Consider the following 21,922-nt stretch of genomic DNA (forward strand, 5'->3'; position numbering starts at 1 on the left):
CGCTGGGACTCCGCGGGGGTCAACAGTCCCCCTGGGCCACAGGCTGCCCCGCACAGAGCGCAGGGGGCTCTGAACATCTTCACACTTCTCTGCCAAGTAGCTCCGGCCTGGCCTGCTGCCCTCTCACGGCGACACACAAGCATACCCGCACCCCCATGCTGGGAGCTGTGCGTTCTCCCAGCGCCACGGGGAATCCCTGAATCCCTAGTGTCACGGCGTGACGACACTAGGCCTTTGGGAGGCACTAGGCCATGAGGGTGGCCCCAGGGAGACCCCTCGTCCTGGCCACTGGGGCCACAGTGCGAAGTCAGCCGCTGGCGAACCACAGGGGAACCTCAGCCAACCACCGGTCCCCACTGCCATGAGACAAAGACGTCTGTCGTGTGTCCGCCGCAGGAATGGACACCGCCTGCCACCAACCCCCCGTCGCTGGGATGAAGGCCCTTGGTCCTCCTGGTTGCCATGTGACTGCAGCCGAGGCACCGGGCACTCAGCAGGGGGAGGGACGACCTCCCCGCAGCTGCCCCCCGCTCGCATGGCCGCGGGGCACCCCTGCAGGCCAGGACTCGCCCAGGTCCCACCATTGTTGGCTTTCCCAGGGGAAGGAGAGTGCGGCGGGAACGGGGGGAGGGGGCTTGTGTCACTTGGCCGGAGCTGTGCGCCAGAGGCCCGCACCCCTCAGGAGACCCCATTAGACTCTGTCCCAAACACACGCTTTATTGGGTGCCGCCCCGCATCCCTGCTGCCTCCTCGCCGGGCCGCCTATGTGCTTGCGGGTGGGAGACCTTCCCTGGGGCCCAGAAGAGCAACTCTATACACCGGGTACTCGGGACCCACCCACCAGGCAGCAAGTCCTTCTGGCCAGAGCACCAACTTGGGGAAGATAGGACAAGCCTTTCTGGGGCTCGCCCGGCACTGTGAGGCCAGCCCGGCTAGAACCGGGGCAGCAGGCTCAGCCACGCTCCCCTGGACAGCTCCACACTGGGCTCTGCTCCTGCAGGGCTGCTCCCGGGCACGCAGCAGCCGCTCAGCTTCCTTCAGAGCACGGGGCCCAGCCCTGGGCCATCGCTGGGGCTGTCGCTGGGGCCCTCGACGGCCACTCTGGACTTGCTCTTGCCCTTCTGGAGTATGTAGGCAGATGGCCCCAAGCGCAGGATTTTCCCGCTGCCCAGACACTCCTCCCCTTTATAGAAGACGGCAAACTAAGAAGTAAAGAGGCCTATGTGAGCTCTGTGGGGCCCGGCGCCGGGTGCCCACCAGCAGCCAGGAGTGTGGGTCTGTGGCTGCTGGGCTGCGGGCGTGGGGGAGGGCAGGCCCAGACAGAGCAGCTGGGCCCTCCCAGCATCAAGCAGGGGCAGGTATCACTGGTGTGGCTGGGGGGTGGGGGTGAGGGGGACACCAGGCACGGGGGGGCCGCGGCTTCCACCCTCACTGGCTGCGTGAGTCACGCACTCGCGCCCAGCCCGCAGCTCAGCACCCCCAACCTGTAAACGGGGCGCTCTGGCGGGGAGGAAGTGCGGTCTGTCCTTCCAGAGCACGGAGGCCACTGGCCAGAGCCCTCTCGGCCACACGTGGACGTGGAGAGAGGCCCGGTCCTGCCTTCCATCCGGGTTCCCCGCCTCCCTGGGCAGCCCGGGCGCAGGGCCAGGCACATCCCACTCACCTGTCCCGGGGCCAGGGCCCGCACAGCCCGCACAGCTGTCACCCACACGGTGCCGTCTTGGTTGAGGGTCAGCACACAGGGCACTGGGTGAACAAGAGGAATCTTTGGAGGGGGCCCCAGCCTTTCCACGTGTGGCCAGCCCCAGGCCTCGCACCCCCAATGGATGGAAGGAGCATCGGCAGCGGGGGCCACAGCCGGGGCGGCTCAGTGCCACCTGCTTCCTGGCCTGCCACTCCAGCACCTCCAGGACACGTCCTGCACGGTGGACGAGGGCGGCCACGCGGGCCTCAGCGCCTTCCCGTCAGGGCTCCCAGGGAACACAGGCGAAGAGGGGGTTCCGAATACGTTATGCAACCTGAACATTGGGGGACGCTCCGGCCCCAAATCTAAGGACCGCGCAGACCCTGGGCCCCCCACCCCCCGCAGGGCCCCTCCCGCTCGGTCACCTAGCGCCATCTGGTGGCGGAACCGGAAGTGGCACTCCATCATCTTGTCCCGGACCAGGGCTGCCGGCGGCTCCTCCGCGATCCAGTGCACGCGGTTGGTCCGCAGCAGGTCCCTGTACAGAGCCGGGTGGTCTGTCCGAGGGGCCTGTGGGGCAGAACGCGCAGATCAGGACACGGGAGCCCTCAGCAGAGGGGGCCCCCACCCCAAGCCTGCGCTTCATCAGTAGTGACCCCAACGGCATGCTGACTGCTGACTACGGCGTCCGCCCAGAAATGCGTGGGACCACCCCACGCCGCTGGAGCCCATTCTGCACGGGAGGAAACTGAGGCGTAGGAGGGAAAGAGTCTTGTCCAGTCACACTTGACGAGCAGCAAACCACGGTCAGCACCCGCCAGTTCCAGCCTCACGTCCTGCCACACCTGCCGAGGCAGGGCCCGCCACGCTGCTGGCTTGTCTCCAAACAGTCACCCCAGGAGCCCATCAAACTCCAGGCAGCAGGGGAAAGAAGGCACAGGGCCGGCTCCCCGGGGCTGTACTGAGGCCCTCTGACCCAAGCCCCAGGCAGGGGTACCCACACGGGGACAGATGCCAGGTGACGACCCTCCTGGTTTCTCAGAACGCAACAGAGACCACTGAAGTTTTAAACGAAAAGCACTTTAATTTACGTGTGACCACAATCCCTGTTCCGGCTGTGACGCCCACGGCTCTTTGAGGAAGGAGATGGCCCAGAATCAGTAGGCCAGGTCTGCCAGCCGCTCTGCCTGTGTCTAAGGCTCCTCCAGCCCTGTGCCCGGGCACCCAGCTCTCCCAGGGCAAGGGCTCTCGACCTTGGTACGGCTCAGACGGGAGGCTGAGTCATCTGTTCAGGGTGGGGGCTTTCCTGTAGGATGTCGGGGGACCCCCTTGGCCTCCACCCATCAGATACCATAGGGACACTGCCGAGTGTCCTGGGGGCGGGGAGGAGCAGGGCCAACTCACCCTTTTTGGGAAGCCCTGCTCCAGAGCCTGGGGACAGGGTCAAGTCACTGCAGCCCACAAATGGCTCTGGTCCCGGCTCGGCTGCTTCCGTGTGTCCAGCAGTGGCTTGCGCAGCCATGGGCCAGCCCTGTCCTAAGCACTGAGGGACCTTTGGACTCTTGCATAAAATCAGAAAAATAGGATCTGTTCACAGCCATTAACGTGTCTGCCAGAGTGGCCGGCATACAGTTAAGACCCTGATGAGTACCTTCCCCAAAGCCCTGCTGATACTTCGGGGGCCAGTCCCAGGAGGACACAGAGGCAGGGATGATCCATCCGCCACTGCTGCTCTGTAGGACGCCACAGCCCTGCCTGGTCTTCTGCCACAAACAGACCTCGGTCGCCTGTCTCAAAGGCCACCCGACTCACCACAAACACGTCGCCCGTGGCGCTGTCCTTCTCCACCACGTACCAGGGCTCCCGCAGGCCGCCCATCTTGGCTCTCTGGCCCAAAGTATACAGGAACCAACCTAGGAAAGACGGTTCTCAGCAGCCGGCACCAGCTCCTTCATATCACCCCCCTCTTGATGGGGCGCAGAGCATGGGGGGAGGGGCAGCAGTCGGGAGGCTCTGGGGGCCCCCGAGGGGTAGGCAGTCCAGAACAGCTGTGTTCACCCACCACAAGCCTCAGCCCTGACCTCATCAGGGCCGTGTCAGGCTGCACCTCGTGCCCCGCCAGGAGCCATGCCAGCTGCTGGACCACCCAAACCAGGGGCTGCAGGGACCAGTCCTCCGGAATGTGCCCAGAAGCCCTAAGTCCCCTCCTGCTGAGCCCCCAGGAACCCCTCTGATGGATGAACTGCATGGGGGGCTGGGGCATCAGGGCTGCCCCCACTTCTCTGTGTACCCCAACCGTGCAACAAACATCACAAGACTGGATGGCTAGCCACCCCCCCCCACCCCCCGAGGAACAGCACTAGCACAGAAGAGACCAACTGAGGGGATCTCGTCCTGCTGGAGACCAGCTGGGAGGGAGCATCCTGCAGGCCTGTCCCCTCCTCCCGTCTTAGGAATGCATGGGGCTTCTCTGCCCGGCTCCCCAGGAGCCCTGGACAGCCAAGTCCAGCTCCCCCAATGGGAAAGAGAAGCCTTCTGCCCAATCTGGGTCGGGGGATTCCAAAGAGCCATCAGTGAGCCTGTCCATGCCTGAGCACCAGCCCCTGTCCTCCCCAACAGGTCAGACACGTTCTGGGTCAAGACCTACCTGGTCTCCAGCCCCCAAAGGCTTCTCTCTGATGCCCCGGGAGCACAGGCCCACCACTCACCAACCCACTCTCTGTCCTCCCACTGCAATGTGAATGCTGGGGCCTGACCTGTCTGCTGCAGCCTCCCCACCCCGAACGTCTGCCCCCAAGTGCAACACCCCTGCCTCATGGGGACACCCTCTGATCTCGTCCTGTCCTCGTCCTAGATCTGGAAGCTCAGCCTGAAGTCAGTCACACTTTCATCAGGGTGCACCTCTCTGTGTTCTCACGTTTTCTTCCCCTGCAGTGAGAGGGTACTTTTACTTACAGAGACACAACGCGGGTCTTCCCGAATCGGAGGGCATCCCTCTTTATTAGCTGCTAGGCCTCACGGAGACCACGCGCAGCACTGGCCACCACACTCGCTCGAGCCACCTGCGACCCCTGCCCACAGGCCTCTTGGACTCACGCGCGGACGCAGATGAGTACAGGCTTCTTGTCTGACTCTCCCAGAGCTGGAACTTGCCCCACGACTCAGGGAGTTTATGACGAAAGGCACCCAAAGGTGGTGTCTCACCTTTGTGTGTTCCCAGAACTTTATTGTCTTCTATAGAAATGAATTTACCAGGCCGGGGCTGTAAATACTGAAAAACAAGCAAGGTCTTACTCACGAATCCAGGCCCACAGCAGAAATGTGCCTCCATTCTTTTGCCTCTAAGAATACTCACCTGAAGAATGAAATTTTCAAAATTTCTTTTACCAACGAAACAGATGCCCATGCTCTGGAACGAAAGGAGAGCCGAGCGTGAGAACGGACAGGCAGGTGTCCGCAAGAGAACAAGCCGGTGCCGGGAGAACAGCAGGCCGCGGGCCTGGCTCTCCTCGGCCAGTACCCGCATGCGCCGGCCGGGCCCCGCAAATGGACCTTGAGGGCTTTCAGAGTGTCTCAGCCTCCCAGGGTCTGCTTCAGGCACCCCCCCGGGATCTGGTGAGTAAGCAAGGCCACACCACGTCCACCTCCACAGGAGAGAGAGCCGGAGCTGGGCCAGCCCTTCGGACCACCATCCGCAAGCCGCGGGGAAGCCGGGAGCCGGGGTGGGCCTGGGAAGGAGAGCAGCTGGGCCAGAAGCTGACACGCGCAGGAGAGTCAGAGGAAGGAGCGGCCCGTCAAGGCGGTCTCCTCTAGCCCAGGAGACAAGCGGAGGGTGCGCTCCAGCACCGCTCCCGCCACACGGCTCTCTCACCGGCTCTCCGCTTGTGTCTCCCGGAGATGTGGCCCCCCAGCTGCCACCACAGAACTACACCCAGAACCCGAACCAGTGAACAGAGGGACAGAGATGATGGGCGGATGCATGCATGAAAAGATGTCTTTCTTGGGGACAATGACTTGCTGATAAAAAAGGTCATGCTCATTCCCAGGAAGACAAAAGGGCAGCAGCAGCCTCAGCTAAAGGTGACCCAATCCCTGACATGGCCCGACCACACTGAGCACACCGGGAGCACCAGACCCCAGCCATGCTGGCCTCACCGTCATTCCAATGCCCAGGCTCTTCTTGCCTCAGGGCCTTTGCACACCCTCTTCCCACTATTGGGGCTATTCTCCCCCAGCTGTCTTTGAGACACTAAATCCTATTCATCCTGAGGCCTTACGTTAAATAAAATGTTAACTCCCCAGAGCCCGTCTCTGGCTCTAGCCCAAACTAGTTAGAGCCCACAGGTGCCTCCTACACATTTTCCAGCTTTGCCGTGGTATGTTTCGTGTCTGTCTCCCCTTCCTGTGAGCTCCATGAAGGCAGGAGTGAGGAGCCCATGTGCTCTTACCCTATCCTCAGGGGCCATCAGCAGGGCACCCAGGACAGGAAGGCCCTCGACAAGGAGGGGCTAGACTGTGTGAAAAAGGCAGATCTGTGAGCAGGCAGTGACAAAGCCCCGGCCAGGGCGCCTCAGGGCCCTGTCCTTTAGCCCTCCCCTGGCAGGCTGGGCCAAGGGCACCCCAACAAGCTAGCCGGGCTGCTGTGAAAGCCGCTCACCCAGAGGGAGAAATCGTGTCTGAGCAGCTCCTGGAATGTCAACAGCGTGTCCTACTGCACGCGTGACCCGGGCTCTGTCCTGACGCTGGCTCCCGGGGAGGAAACGCCCAGACGGGGCCGCGCCCCCGCTTCTCCGCAGACCGTGGCCGCGAGCACACCCCCCTCAGTCCTACCTCCTTCTTCTGAAGCACGTGATGGAGTCTATTCTCAGCAGCTATTTTCTTGACAAAATCTTTCGTTAGCCCCCCCAGAGGGAAGAGGGTTCTCCTCAGGGCATCTTGGGAAACCTGGCTGAGAAAGAAGGTCTGGTCTTTAAAGCTGTCAGCTGCTTGAAGAAGTTTAACCGCTGCCAAGAGTAAAGAACAAAACACGGTGCGGGAATGAACATAACGGTCCTTGGCCGCGGGTCCCGTCCCAGTAGCTCCTCCCTGCTCTGTCAGAGGCAGAAAGCAGTGCTCAAAGGCAGACCACCAGGCAAGACAGACAATCCCGTGCTTCAGGGGAGACGGGTTCTCAGCCCGAGTTTAGGCGCCGTTAATAATAAGTCTACGTGATCAGGAAGTTTAATCCAGCTCCCTCCCTGGGTCATGGTACTTTACAGACCCAACTCGGCACAGACCCGCTCTGAAGAGGGGACGTGAAAACGAGCCCAAGATACGCGCAGCCGAGCATGAGAAAGCTGGACGCGGGACCCCCGGAGGACGGGGTCAGCCGCTCCCCACGCCCCCCACCGTCGCGGTCAGGAGTTTCCGCGGAAAGCGGGTTTCATTCAGAGTCACGCGGACATCTGTGCGTTGCTCCTCCACGGCCTCCCCCTGCTCGTCTCCCTGGCAGGGAAGCGTGTCTGGCTCTGAGGCCTCGCCGCACAGGCGTGACTGACCTCGGCCCGTGACACTGGGTCAGAGAAGGAGGCCCGGCTCCACTGCTGGGCCACATCACAGCCGCAGGCCCGTGCCGGGACCGCCGCGATTGCAAGCAACAGACTCCCCAGTGTCAAGTTCAGCGAGCCACGGGAAACGGCATGTGGGCTTTCGGTACCGGAGCTCCGACACTCCTGAGATGCAGCGCGAGGAGAGGCCGCCGCACGGCACCCTCAGGGCGTGCGACGTGTGCACTGGGGCCCATACGACGCACGTGTGCCTGTCAGCTCCACAGTCGTGTGGGGAACACGGGCTCTGGGGAGGGAACCTTCTCCACCCGCGGCCTCAAATGTGAGTCTCACTTTAACCATCGGAGGGTCCATGACCCCGATTTTACAGACGAGGAAACTGAGGCTGAGCTCGTCGGAGAGGTGCAAAAGCACACGCAGGCGTGGCCTTAGTCCGAGTCCATCCCTTCCTATGCGCAGAGCAACACGACCGGCTGAGAAATGGAAAACAGCCAGTCATCGGGGAGGCAGGCTCTGCCAAGGCCACTTTCTGCTTCAAAAGCAAGACCGGTCAGCCGCGTACACGGGGCCTCAGGACACTGGAAGCAACGGGCATTTCCTCACCACTCCGAGTCAGCATAAAACAGACCCCACATCTGGGGCGCCCAGGGGGCTCAGTGGGTTAAGTAAGCGTCTGCCTTTGGCTCAGGTCATGATGCCAGCACCCTGGGGTCGAGCCCCACATCGGGCTCCCTGCTCGGCAGGGAGCCTGCTTCCCCCTCTCCTCCCACTCTATCTGTGTCACACACTCTCTCAAATAAATAAAATCTTAATAAGTAAATAAACAAATAAATAAGACAGGCGCAAAATCTTTTTTCTTTAAAGGAGGCCAGTGATCTTAAACCGTAGAAGGGTCATGGTCCGGCGTTTCAGTCACACCCCTTCCAGCTCGGCCCCGGTCAGGCCGGCGCCGCGCCCCCTCCACATGGGTGAGGCCTAACCAGGCGCCAGGCCGGGGCCCAGGAGTGCCGACAAGCCTAGGGGGGCTGTGCGCGGCCCCGTGTGCGCGGCCCGTGCCCGTGCTGCTCAGGGACCAGGTGAGGTCTCCAGGCAACTAAGTAAGAATTAGAGGAAAAGCGCCGTGTGACTAGAGAGCGCACTGAAAATGAAGACTGCCACGACTCCACGTTACATCGCTCAGGAGCGCCCGTCAGCGCGATCGGAGGAGCTTCTGAAGGCCCGCGGCCTCACATAAAGGTCCAGACAGCTCCGCAGTGCAAACCGGTTTCTAGGCGGTGAGCGGTGGAAATAAATCCTTCAGCCATTCAGGACCCTTCAATCCGTGTTTACTTGCTGACTTCTGCTGCGGAGCGCCCGTGTGGCAGCGCTCTGCCTTCTTCCCGACACGGAGGGGCTTCCCAGGACAGGGGTGCCGGGGGCTGTGAGACGCGGCCCTTGGAAGCAATTGGAAGGGAGGCCGAGGGAACCTGTCCCCTCTCCCTACGTCTGTACCTGAGGCCCTGGTGGCAAGCGCGTGGCTAAGGGCCCCGCACCCCGTAGGCAGCAGAGGGAGACCGTCCCAAAAAGCAAGCGCTGCCCTTGTCTGCGTTCAAATCAGAAGGTGATCTGCATCCCCTCTGCTGTGAAGAAGGGGCTGGGTTCGAAACCAGGCCAGCCAAGCACCGCCAGCAGCCTCGGGGCTCCGCAACACAGCAGACGGCCACACGGACGGGGTGGCCCCCTGAACAGACTCCGTGACATGGAGGACAGAGCTCGACTGGGGCCTGGTGTAGCAGAAATAGCACAACTATGGAGCTGGGCCAAACAGGGCTGAGCTCCAGCTTGACGGCCACATGCCGCCTGGTCAAATGACTCCATGCCTCAGTTTCCCCACCTGTGAGGTGGGGCGAGCGCTTCCACCTCTGCTCTCAGAGGGGCCTAGCGGAGCGCGTGCCCGTCACAGCTGCGCGCGGGGGAAGGGGCAGGTGCGGTGAGGCAGGTGCTCGGCGGACCAACCTTCCGGCGATCCCACAGCAACGGAAACTCCTTGCTCAGACGTGGCTCTGAGCGCCCCTCACAATGGCGTGAATTTCTCTCTTCTACACACGAATGTACGCCAGGACGAGCCAGCAGCAGCCCTGCTGACAGCTGGGCATTGTTCTGGAAAGGTGACACTCGGCTCCCTCTAATGCTGACACACGGCTCCGTATCCACCATCTCTGCACACGCGTTCTCCAGCAGGCCCGAGTGTCAGGCCCCAGCGCCTGGGTCCCGCAGAAATGCGCACACCCTGGTCTCGAGCCCTCAAGAGCTCATGGTAAGCACCGCGGCCATGGGAAGCTCCAACTATGAACAAGTATTTCCTCAAACACCTGGGAACCTTCGAGTCACTGGCAGAGTGTAAGGGCTGGGTCAGAAATCACAGAAGCAGGTTCCAAGCAGGCTCTGCGGGGAGGTGGCCTCCTGATGTTTACTCTTCAACACCCGCCAGCTAGTGCAGGCCACACAGGGACGAGGCGGCCGCCTCCACGACACCTGCCGCCACACTCCACTAGCTCCCTCTGCGCACCCACCCCTGCGGTCTGACCCGGCACTTTTGCTTACCATTCCTGACTTCAAAGCGGTTTCTGAAAAGCCCTTCTGGCCTCCTAATGTGCTTCTGCTGAAAGACTTCCTCGTCTTCCAGTGAGGTCCTGGCGTAGTGGCCCGTGGCAACTGCGTCTGCTCCTGTGAGGTTTTTAAAAACCCAAGATCAAACTCCAGACTCGCATGTGTGGTCGGGCCGCCTCGGGCCTTGGGAGCTCCCAGAAGTCTGCAGACACTAAGCCTTGCGCTGGACAGTCTGCACCGATGGCCCAGCTCCCTCCCAAACACGGAGGTCCAGGCGAGGAGGCCCTCCACAACACGCCAACATTCTCATCAACTGTGGCCTTGAACTCTCCATTTACAAGGAGACAACCTTGCTACAAGGTTTTACTGCAGCTTTATGGGACTTTCAAAAGTCTGTATCTATCCACTCATTCACTCTAGCTTAAGGAAAGAGATATGCACACAAAAATTTAACGATAAAAAGTTCATTTCAGTGTCTCCTATACTAAGGAAAATTGAAACCACCAAAATGTTCGGAGAATATGAAATTAAAATGCCACAAGAATGGCGCCGCTCTCAAGGAGTTTTTCATAATGTTCAATAGGGGGAAATACATAATACTATAATCCCACTTTTTAAAAAATATTATTTATTTATTTGAGAGAGAGACAGTGAGAGAGAGCATGAGAGGCGAGAAGGTCAGAGGGAGAAGCAGACTCCCCATGGAGCTGGGAGCCCGATGCAGGACTCGATCCTGGGACTCCAGGACCATGACCTGAGCCGAAGGCAGTCGTGTAACCAACTGAGCCACCCAGGTGCCCCCCACTTTTTTTAATGCACAAAGATTAGGAAAAATATGAGAAAGTCCATTCCTTTGATTCCGGGAAGAGAAATGATAGATGACATCTCCCTATTTTCACTCTGCTGTCATGCACTTGAACTTTGAACTTTTTCTGATACCCACACGTTATTTCCACCGCAGTGAAGAACCATCCAGCATATTCCATCTCTTCCCTCCCCGTTATGCAAAAAACCAAAAGAACCTACTAGAGCACGTATTAGTTCACAACCTTTCCCTGAACGAACACTTCAGATGCTCCACGTGGCAAGAGACTCATTCCAGGAAGGGGCAGCAAACCGAGCCCGTGCCTTGCCAGCGAGACGAGCTCAGTGTAAGACGAGAGGGACACCGAGCATTAGCTGCTGAGGGCACCTGGCGGCTCAGTCAGAGGAGTGTGCAGGTTCTGATCTTGGGGTCATGCGTTCAAGGCCCACACTGGATGTAGAGACTTACTCAAAAAAAAAAAAAAAAAGTTCTATCCATTAAAAAACAACACAAAAGGGAAGTTCTGGTAATACTGGTCTGACATGAGCTGCAGTAAAACAGCAGACGGCGCCTCGGCTCAGGAGTGGGCTCTCCAGTTTGTCAAACGCATTCTCCACCCTAAGGCAGATTCTTACCAGCACAAGAACTGTTGTATATGAACTACCAGAAAAAGCACATTTGGGAACCTGTTATTATACCTTGATTGCTCTTCAGAGAGGAAAACAACCCTCCTTAAATCTATTTCCCCAAACAACGAGCACTTACACTGCCAAGCGTCGAGTCCCCCGTGCCATGCTGCCCACGCGGGCAACTCGGATGCGCAAGCGCGCCCCGCAGAAACTCCTTCTGACACGTCCCCAACAGACGGCCACCTCGGGCTGGCTCCCTGAGAGGCTAAGACAACAGGGAGCCACTCTCGCCGTAGGGAGGTGTCACCCTCTCCCACAGAGCTGGCTGCGCCCCTCCCAAGTGCGGTCCTTCTGCACGGCCAGGCCCTGCCCTGCGGGGTGCGCACATAAACAGAGGCCATCACCGGGCACGACCACATGGTAATCACCCGGCTCATCCGAGGTCCTGTCTCCTAACACTAACACACTCAAAACCAAAGTCACTGCACAAGCCAGGAACCTGTCGCTCCCTTCCTGAATAAACGGGAACTAACTGTAAGCCCCCCAGACGTGGCCCATGAGGGCATCCACGAGGGCAGAGCAGGGCCGATGCCTTTCCTTCCTGATACCCCCAACCACCAGGTAATGCCAGACTGCAGGCAGCCGGAGGCCCAGATCTGCTCCCCACCACGGACGAGAGGGAAGACTGACCCTAGTGAGCCAACTTGGAATACGATCTCTACCGAGGTTCAGTTTTGGCATCAGTCACTCAAACGCATCCAGAATTCTGGACCCTTTCTCTTGCAGGCATCACTGAGGCCTGTGACCAGTGTGTGCTCCTCCCCAGCGGCAGGGCCCTGTGTGCTGGCTCTGCAGGCCTAGAGTGAGCCCACTTCTGTCACTGCGGCACAGCTGATGCACAGAGCAGCCAACAGTCCTGAGACGCTACTGGACCGCTGGCACAGGACGGTCACAATAACGTCTCGGCACGTGGGCAGACGCAGCAAAGAGCCGCACAGGACAGAAGACAAGGAAAGGCCAGAACTGGAAATTTCTGCGAGGGCAGGGCAGGGCACAGAAGCGAGCATGTGGGTTTTAAGGCAGCAGAGGCCACAGGCAGCCCCAGAAAGCAAGGCAGCATCAGGGAGCCCCACAAAGGCACAGGAATGCCCCAGCAGGCAGACGGAGAGGAAAAATAAGAACTATGGAAACAGAATCTGCAGGCAGCTGTGAGCAGGGAGCAGGGCCTCCATGGGCTTTGAGAACAGATCACCAGGGGCACCGGGGTGGCTCACTCAGTGAGGTATTGGCTCAGGTCCTGATCTTCGGGTCCTAGGATCGAGCCCCACTCCCAGCTCCTTACTCAGCAGGGAGTCTGCTTCTCCCTCTCCCTCTGCCCCTCACCCCTGCCCATGCTCTGTCTCTCTCTCAAACAGAATCTTTAAAAAAAAAAAAAAAAAAAAAAAAGAACAGACCACTAAAATGTGGCTTCAAATCCAGGAGGGAAAGAAAGGCCCAGAAACCAAGCTACCCAGAGCAGGGGAATAAAGTCTCAGCAGGACTGGGAAAAAGGACACCCAGAAAGACACCGAAGCCGACTTTCCGGAGCTCTAAGGAGGGCCTGTGACACTCCCGCTGTGACCCTGCCTGCAACCGGGGCTGCTCTGAGCGAAGCTGGACCCGCAGGCAAGCTCTGGCGGCCCCGCTTCTGGCTCTCTGCCTGCGACCTGTTTCGGCAGGATGCTCAGAAGTTGGTGCTCCTCAACCTAGAGCACTGCCCCCACACCTGAGAGGTCCATGAAGAGGACACACTCCTTCCTTCCCGAGACCCTGTAATTTGCATATTGCCAGAAAGTTCTTTCTTACTCAGGACGATAACAGAATATTATCGTCTCCACTGCTTCCTTTCCTTCTGAAGATGAAACTGTTTACCGGGATTTGGCTCCTGAATATCTCTGAAAACCTTACAATTTTAAAGAGATTAAATGGAAAGAGCAAAACGACTTACCGAGATTATCCACAGCATAATGGAAAAAACAACCGAATTTGATGTGCTTGTTGCAGACTATGTCAGGATTAGGGGTCCTTCCTTTTTCATATTCACTTAAAAAGTCACTGGAACAGAAGAAAACGATTTTCATTTCTAAGTGAAACGTTCCTAAAAAAAATAAATCTACTGGGGCACCTGGGTGGCTCAGTGAGTTGAGTGTCCGGCTCTAGATTTCCGCTCAGGTCATGATCTTGGGGTTGTAGGGTTGAGCCGCTGGTTGGGCTCCGCACTTGGCACAGGGTCTGCCTGAGATTCTCGCTCTCCCCCTCTGCCCACCCCCAACCCGCTTGAGCTCACATTCTCTCTCTCAAATAAATAAATAAAATCTTTAAAAATGATTAGGTTGAATTACTTGCTTAAGTTAGCTTCTCCTTGTCTTACCAAAGCTACAATTTTCCGTAAATCAGGAGAGCTTCAGTGGATAGCCACGGTCAGTGTTTTCATCAAACGTTTGCATAAAGCCACTGCATTTCCCATCTGAATCTATGGTAACAGACAAAGCCGGACAGAAAGCCAGGGGTCACCTGCCACTCCGGCCCAGCAGCCACTCCGTCTCCCCAGAGGCTCACAGATTGTGCGGGGCCCCGTGCAGGATGGAGTCACTCAACCCCAGCCTCCCCTGACTCCGCCAGCAGAGGACGGCTTGGAGGAAGAACACGCCGGAGAGCAGGAACCCAACGACCCAGAGCCACCGCGTGGGGCTCCATGAGCTATTCCACAATCTCGGCCTGGGGACCCAGGTCACTGGGCGAATAAATGTGCCAGGTGATACTTTTCTACTGTGACTCCCGTACTTCTGAGGGCCAGCAATGGCCTGGATGCTTCCAGGGCACAGGCAGCCTGGCTGACCAGACGTGGGAGGACAGTTCGGCGACAAGTTCATGGTCTCACAGTATCCACTCTAGGAGGATTACGATGCCTGTTCCAGGAGTCTAAAGTGAGTATTAAAGGGTTGGGGGCACCCGGCTGGCTGAGCCGGAGGAGCGTGCGACTCTCGATCTCGGGGTCATGGGTTTGAGCTTCGAGCTGGGTGTGGAGGTGACCTCAAAATAAAATCTTTAAAAAAGAAAAAAGTTACAGGTGTATCTGGAATACCTGTGATCATTTTCCATTGAACCTAAAGCTCTGTGTTGCTCTACCATGGTTACAAATGACAACGCTGACCCAGAGGGCCACGTCACGAGGACACTGAGAATCTGCGTGGGGTCACAGGTCACACGTGTATCTTCAACTCCAGCAGGCGGTGCCACACGTCCCTACCGCCCCTCAGTCCTCTCAGGAAGGGAGAACACTTGTGTTGCTCTATATTTCAATTTTTTAACTGTTACAAAGTTGTCAAGAGTCTCATTAAACTCTTGCTTTACTCTCCGTGTGTCCACAGCCCCCAGAACATTTTCTACATAACAAGTTGTGAATGAATGCTGAAGAGGCTGAAGGTGTCCACCTGCTTCTGAAAATCTTGTTAACCATTTCCCAAACGGCTTAACGGAAAAGAGATCAGTGGCGTCAGCAAAAACCACGGAGCACAGCCTGTTTGGCGAGGGGACAAAACCCGTCTGCACCCCAGGAGGAAGACGGCAAGTGGAAAGAACACCCACACTCTGACCCTTGAAGCCCCAACGGGCTTTGTAACCGCGGAACTCAGAAGAAATCTCGGAGCTAGAGAGTGCTATCAGAGCGGTGAGCGTTCGGGGACTCCTGAGGGGCTCAGATGGTTAAGCGGCTACCTTTGGCTCAGGTCACGATCTCAGAGTCCTGGGACTGAGCCCCGCATTGGGCTCCCTGCGTGGTGGGGAGCCTGCTTCTCCCTCTCCCTCTGCCCCTCCCCACAGCTTGTGCACACGCTCTCTCTCAAATAACACATTTAAACAAAACAAAACAGAGTAGTGAGCGTTCAGAACGCCAAGATCACTAGCGCAATTCCAACCGCCCACCAGGCCACCAGGACGAAATGGAGGCAGAGGGCAGACTGGCCAGAGCCCGCCTGGCCTCCATTAAACGTGAGTTAACCTCCAGAAAATCACGTTCGCTCACACGCTTTCCAAACGTAGCAATGAAGGTGAAGTTTAAATCCGCCTGGATTTCTTGCTATCACCTTAAGCCCTGCAGTACTGAAAGGACGCCCCAAAACAGCTTTCCCCACCCACCCGGATTCAACGGCAAAGCTACCCCTGCCTCCTCTTTCTCCCACCCCCCGGCGGGGGTCAGTCACCAAGCCCCCCGGCACCATTTCCCACGTAAGACCGGATGGATCTCCCCACCAGAATGAACCCAAGTGCTTGTCGCAGTGTGGGTCCCAGGGCTGACATCCCACAGCCCAGTCTAGGCGGATGTTTAACAAGCAGCCCCGCCAGGCCTTCAGCCCGACCTCCGCTGCCAGCGGATCTGCCCCCCAGGGCTGCTGCGGCCGGCCGTTACCCCCACTCCACGCCCCGGTCATTCTCACCCTCGAACAGCGGCGTCTCCCGAGCTCTCTGCCTCCGATCTTCTCCCATAACTTACCCTACACTTGCCTCCCAGACTGCTCTTTTCAGTAATACAAATCACAAGAGCTACGTTTATTGCTCACTAATGTGCCAGGCACAGTGCTGGCAGCTTTATAGCTAATTTCATTTAATTCTTACAATAGCCCCATGAGACAATATCCTCATTAAAGGGATTTTAAAAAAAGGCTTAGAGAGCCAAGCGCACTGCCCACAGCCATGCAGTAAGTGGCAGGGTCAAGACTGGACCCAGGGATTTCCTGTGCACGCACCTACCCTAAACCTGCGCACATCACTGCTGCCCGGGACATCTTCGATGGCCACGCACTGTGCAGAGCCTAGCTGGGCTCCCCATACCCCAGGTCAAGCAGCCTTCCTCCGCAGTGACAAGAGTCCAGCCAAAGCTGTCAACGTTCCCCCCCAGAATGATGGGGATTTTCCTTGTCACCACTGCTCTTGCTATCCTGTTTGGAAAATCTTCTCTACTTCACTGTTATTTTCAAGAGCAGATCAAACCTCACCTCTTCCATGAAGCCCTCCTGACTGCTCCATTATGACCCATTTCTCCCTCCTCTGAACGTGCAGCATTTTCATATCGCTGGTACCTCCTACCCACCGCTCACCACTGTCCTCTCTGTTGAAGGGAACGTCCCCCTCCCACCGGGCTGCAAACTCCTGCAGAACGAGCCACAGCCTGTCCCCCTTGATGTCCCCCACACAGCACTGTGCCCAGTTCGGAGCAAGCACTGAAGGATCACCGTTGGCAGCTGTCACATTTTTGAAGTTTTTGTGTTTCACGTTTTCATGAGGTACCGGGGAGGGGCGCCTCACCTACTTCTTTTTCCCAGAAGCCTCTCACTGCTGACCTGCACAGGCATCCCCCATGCCACCTCTCAGGGAGGACCTCAGCCTTAGTTTCCTCACCCAAAGCTGGCAGCAGAAACAACTCAAGGTTCCTGAAGGCCTTAGGGAGACTTCCAGCAGGTGGCCGGCTGCTCTAGGACCTGCCATCCACGGTCTCTGGCGCCACCGCCTAACAGCAGTGGCCACGTGCCCCTGGTCCGGCTGACGACGGCAGTCCCTCCTGCAGAAAGGCGGTACGGCGCATCGGGAAGCCTTCTGCGTCTCTGAGAAGGACCCACCTGAACACATCATTCCAGTACTCCTTCACATAGGACACTTGGTGGAAAGGGATGTCGAGGATCCGGCAAACTCTGTAAGCATCTTCACAGTCCCTGTCGGCAGTGCACACTCCGTGTTCATCCAGGGAGTCCCAGTTCTTCATGAACACCCCTGTCACCTGATAGCCTGGGGGCGGAAGGGGGCACAAGTCAGAGTCCATACTCAATAATCGGAGTGTAAGCCACTGGCCTTCCCAGCTGGCCGAGACGCCCCTTCCCCCACACTCCTGTGACACTTGGTAACGCCTCCATCGTCACAGTGGGCTGCAGGACTGCAACTGTTGGCCTGTGTCGCCCAGGTGAGCGAGGTGCTGTATTTTCATCTCTCTGTCCCACCCTGTGTCTGCACAATGCCTGGCACGCGGGAGAGGCTCAGCAAACGGGTGCTGAACGACAGAAGAGCAAAAATTCAACATTTTTCAAAGCAAATAAAAACCACCATTCTGTTATTGAGAAAATAAACTAATTTCAAAGACTTTTTCCAATTATCATCTAGAACTTAGACTCTAAGCCATCAGACAAGAAGACAATTAAAATCCAGGCTATTTTATTATAAAGGTTGTACTAATTATATATTTAACCACCTTTATTTGACTTCTTCTATTTTAACGAAGTCCCCAACCAAATACCAGAAAGCCCAGTGTTAGCTTTTAAACATCTCAGCGACCCACTCAGGTGCCTACCCTGTGGGAGAAATGTTTAAGAAATGTTTCTCAGTGGTTAGGCTCAATGTAACAGAACCCAAGACGTGACTAGGTTTGTGACTAAGTTTAATAGAGTGTGCCGCCGGACACCCGCCAGACCACCCCCTCCACCCAGACCACCCCAGCCACGGCTGCCTGCAGTTAACCAGCCCCTACTGACTCTCCTCCAGCGCACACCATACTCTGCTGCGCTCCTGGTGCCAGTCAGCCCCCTTCTGCCATCCACCACAGCCCGGAGCTCTTAGAGAGCAAGGACTACGTCTCATCAACCCTGTGTCCCTGCACAGAGCCCAGAGCTAACGAGGTGCTCACAGAAGAGACGACCCCACACACAGCTTATCCTTCTTCTCAAGGACACGGACCCACTTAGGGGCCCAGGCGCAGGCACTCCCGAATGGGACCTGAGCCTTGTGGGGGGCACAGGATAGGACGTGCAACTCCCACAAGACTAGGGAAACCCATGATGCCAAGGAGAGGACCACGCTTTTCCTCTGCTAAGTCCATCAGCGGCCCCCACTGAGGAGGAAACCCCAGGGAAGGCTGGAATATGGAGTGATCGTCTGGATCCTGGGAGAAGGGACAGCCCACCTTCCTGAAGAGTAAAAGGAGTCCCCGCCGTCTGCCCACGGCTAGTCTGCCCCATGTGTCAGAGCACGTCACACACATCATCGGGAACCTTCAAGGGCTCCGCACGGTCTAGTCCCGCATAGTCCAAAGTCTCTCAGGTAACATCGGCCATAATCACTCTTTCCTTCGCCCGTCCAGACCCGGCCAACACTTGCATGCTTCTGACCTTCTGCTGGAGCTGCGGCCTGTCAGGAGCACTGTCCTCACACTTCACGCCGATGCCCTGCTTAGTGAAATGCTACTCCGCCTCCGGGTCTCGCCTTAAACACCACCACCACCACGGGTGAGGCTTTAAATCCCGATCTCAAATGACGGGTGCGCAGCGCGCCTACGTTGTTCCCACAGATCCAGTTATCTGAGACAGTGAGAGCGCTGCACGTGCACGAGTGGGTGGGGAGGAAGGGACAGGATCGCCAGCAGACCCCGACGAGTGTGCAGCCCTCCCCGGGCTCATCTTACCACTCGGAGATCAGAGATCAGATCAGAGATCGTCACCCCGGCGAGGCTCAACGGACTGCGCCACCCAGGCGCCCCGGGTGCCTGCATTTCTATTTAATAACCACGACTGTCTTCCGAGCGCCCACTGTGTGCCGGGCTCCGGGGTGACGCGGCGCGGGCTCGTGTCAGCTCATCCTCCCAGCGGCCCGGCGACGTGGGGGGGGTCCCCCCACCTTTCAGAGAAGGACGCTGGACGAACCGAGGAGCCCCCCCACGCCCCCGCTCCAGCCCTGCGTTCCGGGAGCTCAGAGCGGAGAGCGCACGCGAGCCACCCCGTGGAGGCGGCCTCACACGGAGCACGCAGCTCGGTCGGCGCCCGACCCGGGCACTCCCCGGACGCCTGCCACGGACGCTGGCGCTCGGCACCGGCGTGTCGCCGTGAACGGAGCGCACGGACGTTCAGGGGACATTTTGGCCGCACGGGCCCCGGCGGGGCCAGGACCGTCCCCGGCTCAGCGCAGACCGCGCCGCCGCCGTCCCCCGGGTCAGAGGGCCCCGGGGCCCCCAAAGTCGGGGATGCAGCCCGCCAGTGCATGGGGAACCTGGCGCAGCCAGAGTCCCCGAGAAGCGGTCGCTCACCTCTCCGCCTCAGCAGCAGCGCGGCCACGGCGCTGTCCACCCCGCCGGACAGGGCGACCACGACGTGCCGCGCCGCCTGCATCGGCTCACCGACAGCCTCCCGCAAGCTGGGCGACCGCTTCCGCGCCGCGCCGGAAGTCCCACCTCCGCCGCGGCGACGCCGACGCTCCCCGACCGGAAACGCGCTTTCACGAGCGGCGCTCCGGCCCCGCCCCGGCTTCCGCTCCCGAGGCTCCGCCCACTCCTCCTGCGCGCGCAGCCGCGCTCGGGCTCTCTGCTGCGCTTGCGCACGCTGCTCCGGGGAGGGGTGGGTGCTGTCCGCCTGAGCGCGGTCGAGGGAGCCGAGGTCGTCCTGGAGGGGTGCGGCGAGGAGCCGGATTCTAGGAGAGGGGGCCGTGAAGCAGGGGAGCGGAAGGATCCCGTGTAAACTTCGCGAGCTCTTCGTGGCTGCCCTGGGTTAGGGTTAGGGTTAGGGTTAGGGTTAGGGTTAGGGACGAGCGGGGAGCTGGTTGGCAGCCCGTGACGGCCACCTGGGCGGCGGAGCATTTGCGGGTCGACTCTGTACCCGCGCCTGCGGGAACGGACGTGGGGGACGGGAGAGAGGGTGGGGCTTGATGTTTCCGTCTTGCGGGATGTCCCGGGGGGAGGGAGTGGCCCGCCAGGTCCGCCCCCGCGCGTCAGGTGGCTCGGGCCATCACCCTCCGACGGGAGATGCGGCTGTTCGGGACCGGTCGCGCGCGGGGGCGCACGCGGGGCACCGGGCGGGTGACCGAGGCAGCACGTTTCCGGCGGGGGGGACGGCGGGCCGCGGAGACATCCGCTGGGCCTAAGGAGAGCGTGGGAAGGTGGAGGTGAGCAAAGCAAAGGAGGAGGCCGGGTAGGAAACCTGGCCGCGCCGCGCGGGCTGGAGGTCCGCTGACTGGCCGGCCCGGGGGCGGCGGGAGGGAAGGGGTGGTCAGTGCGGAGTGCCAAGGCAGGCGGCGGCACGCACCGGACCAGGAGCGCCCCCGGGCCCAAAGGACTGAGATTTGCGTTGGCACCTGACGCTGTGGTCTGCACAAGCGAGATCGGACACCCTTTAACTCCGCGATTCGGGGGGCGCCTGGGGGGCTCAGTGGGTTAAGCCTCTGCCTTCGGCTCAGGCCATGATCCCAGGGTCCTGGGATGGAGCCCCGCATCGGGCTCTCTGCTCAGCGGGGAGCCTGCCCTCCTCCCCCCCGCCACCTGCCTCTCTGCCTGCTTGTGAGCCGTGTCTGTCAGATAAATAACATCTTTTAAAAATAAATTGGCAGCTCTGACCTTTCTTCACTTCGAACATCTTAGAGTGGCCCAGAGGACACACCAATCATAGCATTAAAAGAAGCCTCTCTAAACAGTTGTATCTTTGCAACGTGCCATGTAGTCTTTCTGTTTGGTTCTCAGTCATGTTTAAAAACCGTTGGTGCTGCCCACTAAAACTGGACGGCAATTGGATGGAGAGCTACGTGATTTCATGTAGAACTGGAACCATGGTTTGAAAGTGCAAGGGAACAGGTGCGAATAGATGGGAATCAGGCCAAGAACACCCACCACCCAAAGCCTCAGGTTAAAACTGGGGTAGTTTCTTCACACTCTCTCAGTAGATTGGCAGTGGACCGAAAACATGGATCATTCTTAAGGATCATTTTCCTGAGGGCAGGAATAGCTTCAGGGTCTGGAGAGAAACAAGGAAGGCCCCAAGACTCTGTTTCTGAGAAGTGAAGCAGGACCTGTGACCTAGAGAGTCGCGACCACTGGTGCCAGGAGCAGCCACAGGGCGAGCTCCCTGACAGAAGGGCCGGTCACAGGGCCCCGTGGGGAAACAGGAATGATGGCCTTTTCCAAAGAACAAGGTATCAGCCAACGAAACACGGACGAGTGTCTGTTTCATCTCACACCTCCCAGAAGAGCTGACAGCAAATGTGGGGCGAACGTGCCGTTGAGTCTGGAGTGGCTGAGCTGAGGCCACTGGACATTTTGGCTCAGTCTAGAGGACTTCACCCTTCCTGGGTGTGGCATTTCGGTACAAGGTTAGGGCGGAAGTCCACTTTCCTGCCTGGGCAAAGGGTTTGGGTTTAGGTATGCGGCAAACCCACCCACGAGGTGGCTGAAACGTGAAACGGCTGAATGTGAAATGTTTGCAGCATTTTCTGCCGCTTTTCAGTTAAAGATCTGGCCTTTCAGCCGCTTTGGATGGTTCAGCCATGGGAAGGACAGCGACGTCCTAAATGCCATCTGTCAACAGTGATGTAGTAGTATGTGTAGGTTCTGGAGCTGTGCATCAGGAGCTTAATGAAATCCGGTAAAAATGGCATGAAGTTGGACGTCTTAAACCTGGGAGGGTGGCTCTGTAGTGGCCACCAACGCCCCTCACACTACTGTGTGGAGAACATGGCCACCACTCAGGGAGCTCGAGTATCTGTCTTTTTAACAGGATTAAAATCCTATTACTTCTGTCCTCTCTGGCCACACCTGTAGATTGGGCGATGCCCCTGGGCCCCAAGAGCCTGGCCGCTCCCCAGGCAGCCTGAGGGAGGGGAGGGGCCTTGG

The 21,922-nt window shown here is 58.6% G+C and overlaps 1 protein-coding gene across 3 annotated transcripts; it reads right to left on the bottom strand.

Moving 5' to 3' along the window:
* Nucleotides 1-696: 696 nt before the first annotated feature.
* On the bottom strand, nucleotides 697-19,511 carry TRMU (tRNA 5-methylaminomethyl-2-thiouridylate methyltransferase). 3 transcript variants are annotated; one of them, XM_032345904.1, is made up of 11 exons: nucleotides 19,355-19,509; nucleotides 16,908-17,073; nucleotides 13,241-13,347; nucleotides 9,814-9,936; nucleotides 6,515-6,687; nucleotides 5,040-5,093; nucleotides 4,889-4,955; nucleotides 3,497-3,597; nucleotides 2,110-2,254; nucleotides 1,664-1,746; nucleotides 697-1,202 (listed from the first exon to the last, which is right to left on the bottom strand). In XM_032345904.1, the coding sequence occupies exons 1-11, from the start codon at nucleotides 19,434-19,436 to the stop codon at nucleotides 1,038-1,040; spliced, it is 1,266 nt and encodes a 421-aa protein (XP_032201795.1). In that variant the 5' UTR covers nucleotides 19,437-19,509; the 3' UTR covers nucleotides 697-1,037. The 3 variants fall into 3 exon arrangements, with proteins under 3 accessions (XP_032201795.1, XP_032201798.1, XP_032201794.1); XM_032345907.1 differs by lacking the exon at nucleotides 19,355-19,509 and having other exon boundaries at nucleotides 6,515-6,628; XM_032345903.1 differs by lacking the exon at nucleotides 697-1,202 and having other exon boundaries at nucleotides 1,209-1,746; nucleotides 19,355-19,511.
* Between the last annotated feature and the right edge of the window lie 2,411 nt (nucleotides 19,512-21,922).

This window comes from Mustela erminea, chromosome 6 (genome assembly GCF_009829155.1).
Source record: "Mustela erminea isolate mMusErm1 chromosome 6, mMusErm1.Pri, whole genome shotgun sequence".
NCBI lineage: Eukaryota > Metazoa > Chordata > Mammalia > Carnivora > Mustelidae > Mustela > Mustela erminea.